Source organism: Triticum aestivum, chromosome 4A, assembly GCF_018294505.1.
Source record: "Triticum aestivum cultivar Chinese Spring chromosome 4A, IWGSC CS RefSeq v2.1, whole genome shotgun sequence".
Classification (NCBI taxonomy): Eukaryota; Viridiplantae; Streptophyta; class Magnoliopsida; order Poales; family Poaceae; genus Triticum; species Triticum aestivum.
In genome coordinates this window covers 466,717,082-466,732,063 of record NC_057803.1, presented here as the reverse complement: position 1 = coordinate 466,732,063, position 14,982 = coordinate 466,717,082, and the positions used below count along the sequence as shown (strand labels likewise).

Sequence of the window (14,982 nt, the reverse complement as noted above, 5' to 3'; positions counted from 1 at the left end):
ACGTCAGCCTGTCGGATGGCTTCCACAGCCGCTTCCGACTGGTTGTCCGGGACGGGGTAGCTGGTGAAAAAGAGAGCAGACGACCCAGGTGTGGCAGCTTGGAGCTCCGTGGCGTGGAGTTGGACGACTGAAGGAATCACCGGTGCAGTCGACGGTGCGGGTGCTCACTCGACAAGGGTGCAGCGAAGGTTATAGAGGCCCTGCCCGCGTCTTCAGGTTGACGGACGGGTGGTGTTGTTGTTGGCCCTTGCCGAGACATCTTGCCAGCTGCTACCTTCTTGCTCTTCCTGGGCTTAAGAGCCACATCTTCATCGTCATCTGGAAGATCGATGATGTTGGGTGGAGCTGCAAGACAGATCATTCGACCCCAAGTGAACCACTAGAATGCAATCGACCAAGGAATCAAGAACAAGATCATAAGAGTTTCTACCTGGGTTAGAGGTAACTGCGTCTTCCATCTCCTCGTCTCAGTACTAGAGAGAAGAGGTTCCTGACGTAGCAGCACTACAAAGACCCGCATCCAGTCGGTTACATTCTGTTACTTGAGTCGACGAAAAGAACAAGTCAGATGATTACCCGGAGATAGTAGGGACGGTCACTTTGATCCTGGGCAAAGCCTTTGGCAGTTTGGAGGAGGTGGCTTTCGGTGCTTTCGGCGCTGGAGGCGGCACAACTTTGGGCTGCTTCGGAGCCTTCTCAATCGGCGTCGGGGAAGACGTTCTGGGACGCTTCGAAGACTGCCCAATCGGCGCGGCCACCAGGCCCTGAGCGCTCGCCGGGTCATGAGCATGGTTGGATCTCCTCTCCCTGCGGGGAGGCGAGTCGACCTCTTCGTCATCAGTCGATTCGTCGCTCTCCTCGTCCTCCTCGGCACCTGAGTACCCTTCACCGCTCTCGCCCCCGCTCACTCCTTCCTCGACGTCTTGCTCCTGCACTCCGTTGGGCATTGAGTACATGTCGATGAGGGCCTGAAAAGACAACGATCAAAAGAAATTCAGTCGACCATCAACAAGATGTCACACAGTGAATCAGAAAGATACTTGATAAAATAGAATCATACCTGCTCTGACTGACGTGAGTGTCGAATGGAATCACCCTCCTAGACCCTCGAGGGTTGTCTTTGTTGCTGGTGATCCCCATCAGCCACTTCTCCAAGGTGTCCTCGCTGACGTCCTCCGGGTGGATCCGAGTGGAATCCTCGAGCCCAGAGTACATCCACATCGGATGATCACGTGCCTGAAGCGGTTGGATGCGTCGACCGAGAAAGACCTCCAGCAGGTCCATCCCGGTCACCCCGTCGCGGACGAGTTGGACGACCCGCTCGACCAGCACCTTGACCTGCGCCTTCTCTTCTGGAACCACCTTCAGGGGGGCGGGCTTCTCCACTTGAGCCAAAGAAAAGGGAGGAAGTCTAGTCGACTGACCCGGGGTCGGCTGGTCCTTGCAATAAAACCAAGTCGACTGCCAGCCCCGGACCGAATCAGGAAGGATCATTGCTGGGAAGGTGCTCTTGCTCCTCACCTGGATCCCCAGGCCCCCCCACATCTGGATCACTTGCGTCCTCTCATCACTTGGATTGGCTTTTTTGACCGACTGGGAGCGGCAGGTGAAGATGTGTTTGAAAAGACCCCAGTGCGGTCGACAACCCAAGAAATTTTCACACATTGAAACGAAAGCAGCCAGATAGACTATGGTGTTTGGAGTGAAATGGTGGAGCTGAGCCCCAAAGAAGTTCAAAAAGCCCCAGAAGAAAGGATGGGAAGGCAATGAGAATCCGCGATCTACGTGGGTGGCGAGGAGAACGCACTCACCCTCCCTTGGCTGTGGCTCGGTCTCGTTCCCCGGGAGCCGTGCCGACTTATGGGGGATCAGTCCCCCCTCCACCAGGTCGTCGAGGTCGTCCTGGCTGATCGTCGAGCGGATCCAGTCGCCCTGGATCCAGCCCGGCGATAGGCCGGATCTCGACGAGGATCCGCCCCGGCTGGTCCGCTTGCCCTTCGCCTTCGCGGTCGCCTTCTTCGCGCGCTCTAGTGCCACCGTCTTATCTTTCCCCATGGCGACAGATCGAGTTCGAGCGAGGGTCCGGCGATGAGAGCAGAGGCGAGCATGGCGGAGAGGTCGGAGGAAGAAGAAAAGAGAATGGGAGCGCACGAGGCAGAGGCCTGGTCCGGTGCCTTTTATAAGGTCATTCCCTGAGTGACTGACTGGTGGACCCAGACAATCTAAACAAATCCCGCAACAGTCGCGCGCGTAGTACATGGCGAAAAAGGTGGCACGGAGATCGAGGAGACTTGCCTAATCCGTCCCGATTACCACGGTCTCGCTCGTCCGGCGCGCTTCCCAAAATTCGAATCCCACAAAATCCGCGGAGAGCAGAGCAACTTGCCAGACTGAAAACGTCTTCTACATTATCATTCGGAATTCTATCGTGAAAATTCACTCGACAAAAACTAAGAATGGACTAAGGCGACTGAAAAAGGAGCCGACGTCGTCTCCTCAGTTCATTGTTCCAGAACAAGATATGCTCATAGCACAAAGAATGAGTCGGAAGTGTTCCCAACTCCTTCCTCACTCAAACCCTGATCCACTCGGGGGCTAATGATGAAGCTATGTACCTAGGGTAGGGTCATGGATCTGTCCAACATACCCTCCCCAAGGACATCTCTACAAAGAATCAGAAGCGGTCGAAGAGAAACCATCATCCACTCAACCACCAGAAGATGTGTTCACTCGACCACCTTGAAGACACTCGACCACCAGAAGATGAGAAGCCCTTCACTCCGCAACGGTCGGGGTTTAAACCATAGCTTTATGGACATTTATAGCACTTTACTTCGAACGTTACCAGTAACGCTCCTCCTTTATGAACATTGAACCCTGTGTAATGGAGGGGAGCTGGGGTCCTGACGCACTCTATATAAGCCACCCCCCTGCTCTGGGACAAGGGTTCGCACTTTCTGTAATTCACACACATATATCCAGTCGACCGCCTCCGGGCTCTGAGACGTAGGGCTGTTACTTCCTCTGAGAAGGGCCTGAACTCGTAAAACTCGTGTGTAAAACTCCTCCATAGCTAGGATCTTGCCTCTACATTCCTACCCCCCTATTCTACTGTCAGTCTTAGAACCACGACACCCCCCTTCCTTCTTCTCCTCCACCTCTTTCCCCTCTCTCTCCTAGTCCAACAAGGAAAAGGGGGGGTCCTACTCCCGGTAGGAGTAGGACTCCTCCTGGCGCGCCCTCTCCCTTGGCCGGCCGCACCCCCCTTGCTCCTTTATATACGGGGGCAGGGGGCACCCCAAAGACACAACAATTGATCTGTTTGATCTTTTAGCCGTGTGCGGTGCCCCCCTCCACTATAGTCCACCTCGATAATACTGTAGCGGTGCTTAGGTGAAGCCTTGCGTTGGTAGAACATCAACATCGTCACCACGCCATCGTGCTGACGAAACTCTCCCTCAACACTTGGCTGGATCGGAGTTCGAGGGACGTCATCGGACTGAACGTGTGCTGAACTCGGTGGTGCCGTGCGTTCTGTACTTGATCGGTCGGATCATGAAGACGTACGACTACATCAACCGTGTTGTGCTAACGCTTCCGCTTTCGGTCTACGAGGGTACGTGGACAACACTCTCCCCTCTCGTTGCTATGCATCACCATGATCTTGCGTGTGCGTAGGATTTTTTTTGAAATTACTACGTTCCCCAACAGTAACTTCATCATCACCACCACCACGCCGTCGTGCTGACGGAACTCTCCCTCGGCCTCAACTGGAGCAAGAGTTCGAGGGACGTCACCGAGCTGAACGTGTGCAGATCGCGGAGGTGCCGTATGTTCGGTACTTGGATCGGTTGGATCGTGAAGACGTTCGACTACATCAACCGCGTTAGTAAACGCTTCCGCTTTCGGTCTACGAGGGTACGTAGATACACTCTCCCCGCTCATTGCTATGCTTCTCCTAGATAGATCTTGCGTGATCGTAGACAATTTTTTTGAAATAGTACGTTCCCAACATGATTGATGTTGATATGCTATTGTGATCCTTTTGTAGGAACTTGGTTAAACTTGAGGAATTTTGACCTGTGAAAAACTTGAGGGTCTGTTTTATGGGAAGGGGAAAGGGTAGTTTTTCTTTATGCTTTTCTCATTTTCTATTGATTTATGCATTTTAGGTGTTTTCTGAAAATCTAACTCATATATTGGATACTTTGTGAATTGCTTGATGTGAAATCAATAATGGAATAGTTGAGGGATTGATTGATGTTGATATGCTATTGTGAACCTTTTGTAGGAACTTGATTAAACTTGAGGAATTTTGACCTGTGAAAAACTTAAGGGTCTGTTTTATGAGAAGGGGAAAGGGTAGTTTTTCTTTATGCTTTTCTCATTTTCTATTGATTTTATGCATTTTAGGTGCTTTCTGCAAATCTAATCATCAAAGCTGAACAAACATTGCATCAAGTAACGCATGGTCGTTGCACAAGTCGCGGGTTCATCGTGTCTACATACATACATACATACATACATACATACACGCATACACAACCTATCGCTATGAGCACCTTCGAGAGACTGAGTCGGCAGGTGTCTTCGTAGTTGATCGGAACGTCTCCTCTAAACCTGGGAATGGTTTGGACTGAAACTATAGTTTCAGATCGGTTTTCGAGTTGGTCTCCTTTGGTTTGGATTAAACGGGCTGACCTCCTAATGTAGACTGGTTTGGTTTGGGTTTTTCCTATTGTCGGCTTGGTCTGGTTTGGTCTGGTCATAGACCAAACGGTCTCAAACCGTTCCAACCCATGGATTGAGAACTAAATCAGCGACCAGATTCCCTTCCGGATCAAAAAAGCATGCATTGGCAACGTCCTCCTCGTCTTCTCCACTGCCGGTGTCGACCATGCTCCTGCTCTCTCGATGACATGTCCGTGCTCTGGCATGTACCTGATCGGCGTGTACTGCACTAGCACGGAGACACAGACCAGCGTCGACCAAGTTCTTTGGGCGCTCGTCTCGCGAGCCTCGGCTTACTACGACACGGCCATCGTCTGCTCCTCCTCCTCGGCAATCTGGAACCTTGTGTAGTGCTGCGGCAATGTCCCCCGGCAGGACTGAGCGCTCTGCGTGGCCGCGGCTGTGCGGGCACGGGCCACAAGCTAAGCCTTCTCCTCAACACCCAGAACACCACCGGCATGGACCTGGTCACTTTCGACCGAGCGCAGGGGAAGTTCATGTCCGGCAACGACGCGAATAATGAGCTGGCAACGGACACGGTGCATCTCAGATGCGGCGGCGGCGGAACCATGACGACCATCTACAGGCTTGGGTATTGCGCCAGGGACATCAAGGCGGCGGACTGCGGGCTGTGTGTGGCGCACACGGTGGCCGAGCTGCCCAACTATTGTCAGACCGCATGATATACAACAGTTGCATGGCGCTATATGAGGTGTACCGCTACTTCTTCCCGCTCAACGGCGTCGGCGAGTTGACCGACGAGGTCGGACAGTGCAAACAGGATCTCCTTAACCCGTGATGGATGGAGTTCAGCTATAGTCAACTACAGTGCTTATATCTAGCATTATAGGATGTTCTATGTACGATGCACGTACATTGTGGTGAGTAACATGTGCTTCCAACGCCTCTCTTCTCTTCCCGTAGTAATCGGACACACCCTTCGTTTGAAACTTCAGTTTCAGACTGTATGCGGGTGAATAATTTGGATTGGTTTGGCTTGAAAATACGTACAGTTTGGATTGGTTTGGATTGTAGCATTCACTATTTAGTCTGGTTTGGTTTGGTTGATGCCCTTATACCTGTATGGGTTGGGCTGGATTCAATCTGGATTACAAACTATTCCCAGGCTTACTCCTTTCACCGAACGCACATCGCCGAAGGATTGAAATAAATCCAGAAAAATACGAGTACTAGTGTCAAGTCTTGGATTTGAATTCTGGTGAGATGAGGATACCACTGCCCTCATAACCCATCCAATCACAAATTGGTTCGCAGTTGTAACATAGATGTTGGTAAACTTACCACCTATGACAAAGTAATGACGTAGCATGTAATAAATGAGTAGAGAGATCGAAATTGTATGTAGATTAACCAACAGTACAAGCTTCAAAGTAAAATAAAAAGTAATCACATTTTTTCCTCATTTCATATTGGTAACATTTTACCAATAAGACTTACAGCATGTTGAAGATGCCCTTAGGTGCATAAATCAGCTTAACTAAGAAATCTTCTACTACTTAAAAAGTAGTGTTTCTTTTTCTGTCGGCATAACGCTTCGTCAATCAGTTATTTTTCCTCCCATCACATTTCTCCATTATTTTTTCATTCAGCTATTTTGTTTGCCCTATCCCGCACTTTCTCGACACATTCCTCGTATGCTAATCAATAACCTTAATTTATTTAACAAACTGCATCAGGTGGGCAAGATTTGATACACATTTATTTACGCAAATGTGTAACATGGACACGTAATTATAAATTAACATATTAGAATATTTACATCATGTTGCAACGCATATGTACCGTTCTAGTATTGTAAGAACAAGGTGAAGACTCACCGCAAAAAAGCAATACAAAAGGGTATGTAATTTGCACACTATTGTCACAACTGACTCTGGTCTGAATTTAAGTCGCACAGAATTTTGTATTGTGGACATCAAAACTCTTTTTTTATAAACCTGGTCAAAATTTAGAAATTTTGACTTAAGATTTCCTTTTGCTTTTTTCAGTTTTTGTTGATTTATTCATTATAGGTGTACGCTGAAAACTTAGTCAACTTTTTCTCCAAATTTTCTCTCTTTTTTTGGTGGCTAGGGCAAACTCTTCAACCAGGCTTCGCCAACTACCCCATGGATTCGACACCCCTCTGCATGTCGCTCTGACTGCCAGTGGCGGGGACAGGGATTCCGGTGCCTTCGCTCCGGCTAGTAGTTTTGCTTAGTTTTTTTAGTCCTCGCAGGTGCGCCAGTTGGGTGGATAGTGGAGCTTCTTCTTTGATTTTTGTCATCTGGGCTTTGATCCTTGTCAAGTTCGTCCAGCTGGACGTACTCGACGGAACTCTGGCATAGATTCTTGCTGTCTCTTTGGGGCAGTAAGGTTAGGATTTCTCATCGTACGTCTGCGACAACGAGATTTGGTATTAGTTGCTTAAGATCAATTCAAAGGTTTGACAGCGACAAATACGACTCCGGGACGATGGTCTTTAGGAGCACGTACATGAAGACTTCTTGGTTATCATCGACAAGGTCACGACGTCTCTGATAGGGGAACGACGACACCAACGTGTCGGCGGCTCGTTCCGACGATGATAGTAGTAGTTTGGTGCTCTAAAGACCTCAATGTAAACTTTATTATGTATGATGTGCTTTTTATGATGAACTTCTATAACATATCCAATCTTCTTCGGAAAACAATGAATGATCGCTACATGTAATAGTGTCATATTTATGTGTCCACATTCATATAGACAGTGAATGGAAGATATATACAGAACTGTGTAAGGGCATCTTCAATGCTGATCCTTATATCATCTGCATTTGTTCGGATAGGGCATCTTAAATGCATTTTATCATCTAATGCGGTATCTCATCCGTCCATGCATAAGTCTGAACATCATTTTTCCCGCAAACCGAAAGCAAATCAAGGAGACTTTGCGGGAGTTAGATAGTTGTCACGCACGTATCTGACATCCCAAACCCATCTAAGACTCTCCCGTGCATTATCTCAAACGGATGCACCGCTTCACATGTCGCATTCAGGCTAGCCCAGAGCCGCAGCGACTGAGATTGATGCCGTGCGATGTAATCAGACGAGAGGACAACGCTGACCACATGACAAAATGGGCGATGCCACTTCAATGTGAACACGTCGTCTCGAGAAACCAACTCCAGCCGTTGCGTCACATTGAAGCGGGCTAACCATCTTTTCACCTGGTCACGATCATTTATGCACAACAACCACACCATGTGTGAAAGAGCATGAAAAAGGTTTTTAGGTAAGTCCAATGTGTCACAACACCTACATGGCAGTGATCAGGACGCTCGCAAAACGCCCCTATTTGCGCCCAAGAAAGTCGGTGGACGGCTTTGGTCGCTGAAGCCTGAAGGGGGAGATGACCGGCGTTGTGGCGCGAACAGGTGACCATGTGGCCTTTTATGCACTGAAGACGGGGGAGTATTTTTGTTCCAAGGTCAAATGACATTTTGTCAGAAACACCCCTAACGCAAAGAAGAAAATCAGAGTCCTATCCTGTCCAGATCGCCGGCGCGCAGGGCAGCCAGGACGACTCCCCTCCTCCGACCCCGGCGCCGTCGTCACTCCATCCCACTCCGCACAAGGAAAAATCAGAGGCAGATCTCGATCGCCCCTGCCAGACAACACTCTTCGCTCGCGGGGTAAGCAGGTCCCCCAACCCACGCGCTGCGATGCAGCGTCTCCCTCCCTCTAGCTGCAGTTCGTCCTCTTCCATCTTATCTGCGACCGCTCACCCCCCAAGTAGATGCGGAACTCGTAACCTTGTAGGGTTTGTCCCATTAGTCGTCTCCTCGGCGACAACCAGGAGCTGATCTTGGCTAGCTCCGTAGAGTTTGTTCATTAGGTCGTGCGTGTTGGACCAAATGAGAGGTCTAAACTCTAAAGCTGTTGTCACTGGATATTATTGCTTGATGTAATTGAGTTCTAGGTTTTGTTTATCTCCTGCTGGATGGAGTGGAATGAATCACACTGTTCTATACTTGTTGTCTAGCAGGTACCATGCCTTTCGCAATCATCTGAGTAGTAGAATGGCCTCGAAAGCTATAAGGAGGAGGCCTGCCGAGAAAGAAAGAGAGAGACATATGGAAACAACAATGCCGGAATCTGTCACAGCCCCTCTTCTAGGAAATAGTGCCCAGGGGAATAAATCGGAGGTTAGTAGCGTCCCCTGAATCGCTTGAATTGAGGTTATTGACAGCGTTTTTGTTTTCTGCGTTTTTCTAATGTCCTTGATTCTGCGTTTCTTGAAGGGTTATGAGCCTATACCAGATTTCTGGGATGGAAAATCACGCGAGTGCCTTCATTGGGTGCATATTGTATCTACTTTTATTACTCAGTCTGCAAGAAAGATAGGTAATTGTCACTAGCTTTGATCCAGAAAGGCTATATGTTGTACTTATTACCTGAGAATAAACAATCATCTCACTATCACTTGAATCTAATGTACCCTATTCTTCAAAACATATGCTTGTTTCATGATCTTCCCTTTTGCAACATTGGCTGTGTAGGTTCTGATAAGCTAGTGAGGATTTTAATTAAGCTGAAATCATTTGTGCGTACTTTTCTTTTGACATCTCATTTATGCATAAATTACGCCGATATACCTGTCTGAATAATATGTTGTGCTTGCTATTGTCGTTACCTCCTTGTAGGCTTTTCGTGCTCTGAAGATTTGCTTTTCTTTGCAGTAAATGCTATTTCGGAGTTTGGTTCGTTTCTAGCAAGGTTCTTTGGTTGCTCCTGTGCTCCCCAAAGTTCACAAAATGCACAGACAATGCTAATTCACCTCAGTCCATTACAGGTACTGTGGCACCTGCAGATTTTGTGTTCTTTGTTTGAAATGCTGTATATGGAACACAGAAAGGTTTTATTGTAAGTGCAAATTTATGAAGTAGGAGTGTTTTAAGCGCCACCTGTAATTTGATGCACATTCCTAGAGATATTTGATACCTTTGGCTGAAAACTGGGGTACAATTTCCCATCCTGCCTATAACATCTTAAGTTCTTGGAGGACTTGGTTGTTTCATGAACCCCACAACGTTTAATTTGCCCCTCGTCTAAATATCTTTTCGGGTGTGAACAACAGAAAATATTCTTACTTAATTCCGCATTTACGTTCATGAACAAAATGGTGGCATATTGATGGAACATTTGTTGCTATTTTCTGCATGTGTGCTTTATCATTTGGATATTGACTTGTGTGCTTAATTTCTACCTCCTTCAGGAAAGCAATGCCACCAACATTATTGTTATATCAGTGTTTACATTTGTTTAATTTCTTTTGACATGTTATTATGTTTTTGACAGTTTTAATTTACTTTATAGGAGGAGAGATTAAAATTCTTGAGACAAAGATTAAATGTGCCATTTGATTGTTCCGCTGTCAAGCACCAGGTTCTCATCTTTTATCTAGTTTATGTGGCGTTTTTTCTGCTCTTGAGCAAGTCAATGCTAGTTTAAATCATTAATATGTTAATATGCTTATATTCATGAACGGCATGCCACTTCTCCCATTACAGGATGCACTAAAAGAACTTTGGAGATTGGCTTATCCTAACCGAGAACTTCCTCCTCTGAAATCAGATCTATGGAAGGAAATGGGCTGGCAGAACTCTGACCCAGCAACAGATTTTAGGTTCATTTTTTCAACTATTCATATTTTAAGAAGCTATCTGCTGTTTTTCTCTTTCAACGTCACTTGAACTGAGATGACTGTTCTCATGAGCTATCCGATGCTTGCAGGTCTGGGGGATTCATGTCCTTGGAAAATCTAATATATTTTGCAAGAAATTACCCAGTATGTTTCTGTTCATCATGGGCACTTACTCTCCTTATAAATCCACTGTTAGTTGGTATTTCAATCTGGTTAAATGCTGAATACCTGCTTAACATGCAGGATTCCTTTCATCGGCTATTACACAAGGCAGATGGTGAGAGAGCTGAATGGGAATATCCTTTTGCAGTAGCTGGCGTAAATATATCTTATATGTTAGTTCAAATGCTGGATTTACAATCAGGTGAAGTGAATGCAATAACTGGTCAAAATGCTTTATCTAAATTTAAATCTACTCTCCCTTGATTGCATGTGTAGTCTGGTTCCTTAAGCAGATCAACCTGTGAAGAAACTGCAGCATTTTTTTTTTTTGCTTCTTTGCAGAAAATAGGAGGAGCTCAAAAGCAAGAGTTGGCTTTGCTCAACTACTTGAAGATGACGAGATGGCTTTCGATAACCTTTTCTGCCTAGCTTTTCAGATGCTCGATGCTCAGTGGCTTGCAAGGAGAGCTAGTTATATGGAATTCAACGTGAGCGTTCTTTATACATGATGCATTATGTACATGCTAATGGTTTCTTGTTCCTTTACCATCATTGTTCAATCTTACTATCAGGAGGTTCTGAAGTCCACACTAGGCCAGTTAGAGCAAGAGCTTACAATTGGAGGCGTTTCAAGCGTTCAGAATCTGCCATCGTTCAGAATGTTAAGGAGATAGCATTATTTGCTTTTTACCCGAAAGGGGGAAGGTTGCCAAATATGCTGCTAATTCTTTTATTGTTGTTCAAGATGGGCCGCCATGTAAAGATTACTGGCCATTACCTATTCGGTTCATATGCGATACCTTGAAAAGATACTTGCTCCTATAGGTTTTGGCATCAAGCGCTTTGTAAGTGTTTGTGCAGCAAAAGATACACATGCAAGTGTTTGTTACAAAAGTTATCTGCAGGAGTGTTTTATTCTGGGAACTTGTAATATTTGTATGAAATAGAAGATTAGAACAAAATAAAAATAATAATCATATTTTAAGTTTATTCCTTCCATGTCTATTGCGTGCTTCTACTACCTCCATTCCTAAATATAAGACATTGGGGCAGTTTAAATTTAGGAATGGAGGTAGTTTAAATCTAGGAATGGAGGTAGTATAACGGAAATGCACAACGGTGGACGGGCACTATGTGGAGTTAAATTAAAATCCACAACACAAAAAAAAATTGTGCATATAAAAATACACATATAACACATTGAAGAAAATTTTCATAACAATATACTGTCATGTGTGGCGTAGACAAAAATAAATAAATGTGTACATGAAAATGATTTTTTTTATTGTTGGGCCGGGATCTTTTTTTTGTGCAGCTTGCAAATCATATTTTTGAACGAAAATTCACATATCCATCGTGAATATGTACAAGTTTTCGGAGTTCTTTTTTAAAATTTCTTTGAACTTGGAAATACGATTTTGAATTATTTCAAAAAACAGGAGCCAATGCCCCTGTCACCAAGTAGTATAAAGGTCACTTCCCTTTGGCAACCTTTTTAGAAAAGAAATTTATGGACGGAGGGAGTAAATGTATGCCGCGTTACCTTGCAAAACAATAAACTCGAGCATTATATCGAACCTCAAGCCATCACGTCACGACAGAAGGTAACCAGATATATTAGTGTTGGTACCAGACAAACAGCTGATGTCAAAGATAGTAGGAGTGGCACCTCAATGTTGATGGCTGCAAGATCATAGGCCCTTGGCTGCCTCCTCTCGAGTGGTGTGTTTCCGCGACACAAAAAAAAAACAAGTTGTGAAGGAATGTGGAAATTTGTACGAATCCACATCCTGGCGGCTATCCAAAATATATACACCAAATGCATCTTTTTCTTTGAACACAGTACAGACGCAAACGCTCATATAAACACGCATACACTCACCCCTATGAACGCCTTCGAGAGACTGCTGAGATTTTACGAAGTCACCGTAGACGCCTCGTAGTCGACAGGAACGTCTCCTCCCACTGAAAACGTATCGCCGGAATTCCTGAAATAAATCTAGGATAAATGCGAGCACCAGAATTTGAACCCTGGTGGGCTGAGGATACCACTGTCCACCTAACCATCTCAACCAGAGGTTGGTTCGCAAATGCACCTTCTTTTTTCCCCTTATACAACAAAGTAAAAGAAAAAAGGAAACTGTAAAATAGTGATGTTTTTTCATGAGAAAAAGAGAAGAAAATATGTTCAAAAAGATCATCCTGGCGGCTATCCAAAATATATACACCAAATGCACCTTCTTTCCCCCCTTATACAACAAAGTAAAAGAAAAAAGAAAACTGTAAAATAGTGATGTTTTTTCATCATGAGAAAAAGAGAAGAAAAAGTTGTGAAGGAATGTGGAAATTTGTACGAATCCACATCCTGGCGGCTATCCAAAATATATACACCAAATGCATCTTTTTCTTTGAACACGGTACAGACGCAAACGCTCATATAAACACGCATACACTCACCCCTATGAACGCCTTCGAGAGACTGCTGAGATTTTACGAAGTCACCGTAGACGCCTCGTAGTCGACAGGAACGTCTCCTCCCACTGAAAACGTATCGCCGGAATTCCTGAAATAAATCTAGGATAAATGCGAGCACCAGAATTTGAACCCTGGTGGGCTGAGGATACCACTGTCCACCTAACCATCTCAACCAGAGGTTGGTTCGCAAATGCACCTTCTTTTTTCCCCTTATACAACAAAGTAAAAGAAAAAAGGAAACTGTAAAATAGTGATGTTTTTTCATGAGAAAAAGAGAAGAAAATATGTTCAAAAAGATCATCCTGGCGGCTATCCAAAATATATACACCAAATGCACCTTCTTTCCCCCCTTATACAACAAAGTAAAAGAAAAAAGAAAACTGTAAAATAGTGATGTTTTTTCATCATGAGAAAAAGAGAAGAAAATATGTTCAAAAAGATTGGATATGCGGGGGATCGAACCCCGTGCCTCTCACATGCAAAGCGAGTGCTCTACCATTTGAGCTACATCCCTTTTACACAATAGTATCTATTGGTTCGTACTTGTACTATAATTTCATGAGCTCTTCCTGTGTTACCTATTCTTGTTCTAACAACGTCTGTTGTTTTTTTAGTATAGGTCAGTAGAGCATCAGTGTCATAGAGGAGTTCAATACGAATTCATAGTTCTCCAGAAGGAAATGAAATTCAAAAGAGAGGACATATAAGCCCCATTCTAATCTGTGACCATCTAGAAAGACTTAAATGCAGACAATAAGTGCCTAGCTCTCCTGCCGCTCCTAACAATGCTAAGTATCATATTAGGCTAGTCATAGTGGGGAGTAACTTAGACTAGTGTCATGCATATGACACTAGTCTTTGTTACTACATTCATAGTGCAAAGTAACATACAAGTAGTATCATAGATGATAACATTTATTACATCATAGACTCATTTTGCTTTGGATTGCGTTATGTTACAGTAACATATTATGTTACTCCAAACATCTCTCTTCTCATTAACCCCATGCCACATAAGCAAACCTGTCTTGAAATGCGCTATGTTACTTGCTAAGTTATTCCCACTATGACCAGCCTTATGTTAAACCCAATGCCCCATGTTCCATATGCCATGTTTCACAGTGGTCCAAGAGAAAAATGACAAGACAATGTCTGGATGCAACTTGGCCATGGAAAGGGAACACCAGGGCAGTTTAACTTAGCCAATGGCTAGTCAAATCCGTGGAGGGACTAGCCCCTTGAGTCCTTGACCAGTTGCATGTGAAACACGGATCCATCCAAATAAGTCTCCAACTCCAAGAGAAGAGGCCAACAAGGTGGCAATGATTGGAGAGAAACGATGCAAGGAAAATGCTGGGTGATTAACTCAGCTTAATTAGCCGGTCAAATCTGCGGACTGAGGGGGCAGATAGTCCATGGCCAACCTTGTTCCATGTGGAGATCAGATCACTGCCATTTTATAGGCACTGCATTGTGTCACTCATTAGTCATTAGCATCATCACATTTTCAATTAACTAGTAGTTCAATTAACATATATAGAAGTAGATTAACTGTAGCACCATGTCTGAGATGAATTAACTTTCCAAACTTGATCAGTACACTATGTCTTTTCCATTGTTTCTTGAGATATTTTGAAAAAAAAAGAAAAAGTGTTTCTTGAGATAATAATAGTTTGATGAGTCCAGACCATACAGCTGCTGCGGTTACAGATGCAAGGAACAGTGCATCCGTGTATGATACGTTTGTAACTAACCGGTTGGCCGTACCCCTCCACGATCTACCACACCTATACTTATATAAGCACTTTGCTAGCTACCCCAGTCGATCTGAATCTGCAGGATGCATTGTCACACTGTGTTTGATATTATGCTCTGCGTGCCATAGAAAATGGATGATGAATGTTCCATCTGATCACATGAAACCAGTC

At 45.0% G+C, this 14,982-nt stretch overlaps 1 protein-coding gene and 1 pseudogene across 4 annotated transcripts; both read left to right on the top strand.

Annotated features, from left to right (window-relative positions):
• Nucleotides 1-2,106: 2,106 nt before the first annotated feature.
• Nucleotides 2,107-5,530, top strand: LOC123083852 (cysteine-rich repeat secretory protein 55-like; annotated as a pseudogene).
• A 2,628-nt stretch (nucleotides 5,531-8,158) lies between these two features.
• LOC123086407 (ELMO domain-containing protein A) lies at nucleotides 8,159-11,569 on the top strand. 4 transcript variants are annotated; one of them, XM_044508173.1, is made up of 10 exons: nucleotides 8,160-8,405; nucleotides 8,759-8,918; nucleotides 9,015-9,117; nucleotides 9,453-9,565; nucleotides 10,090-10,158; nucleotides 10,284-10,399; nucleotides 10,507-10,561; nucleotides 10,661-10,694; nucleotides 10,922-11,067; nucleotides 11,152-11,569. In XM_044508173.1, the coding sequence occupies exons 2-10, from the start codon at nucleotides 8,793-8,795 to the stop codon at nucleotides 11,251-11,253; spliced, it is 864 nt and encodes a 287-aa protein (XP_044364108.1). In that variant the 5' UTR covers nucleotides 8,160-8,405; nucleotides 8,759-8,792; the 3' UTR covers nucleotides 11,254-11,569. The 4 variants fall into 4 exon arrangements, with proteins under 4 accessions (XP_044364105.1, XP_044364108.1, XP_044364107.1 ...); XM_044508172.1 differs by having other exon boundaries at nucleotides 10,661-10,781; XM_044508170.1 differs by having other exon boundaries at nucleotides 8,159-8,405; nucleotides 10,507-10,781.
• Nucleotides 11,570-14,982: the final 3,413 nt, after the last annotated feature.

Excerpts from the sequence above, each read along its gene's own strand:
- LOC123086407 (XM_044508170.1), top strand. The coding sequence starts at position 8,793 with ATGGCCTCGAAAGCTATAAGGAGGAGGCCTGCCGAGAAAGAAAGAGAG. Across the intron at positions 9,118-9,452 it reads TCAGTCTGCAAGAAAGATAG|TAAATGCTATTTCGGAGTTT; the intron begins GTAATTGTCACT and ends TTTTCTTTGCAG. Across the intron at positions 10,782-10,921 it reads AATGCTGGATTTACAATCAG|AAAATAGGAGGAGCTCAAAA; the intron begins GTGAAGTGAATG and ends GCTTCTTTGCAG.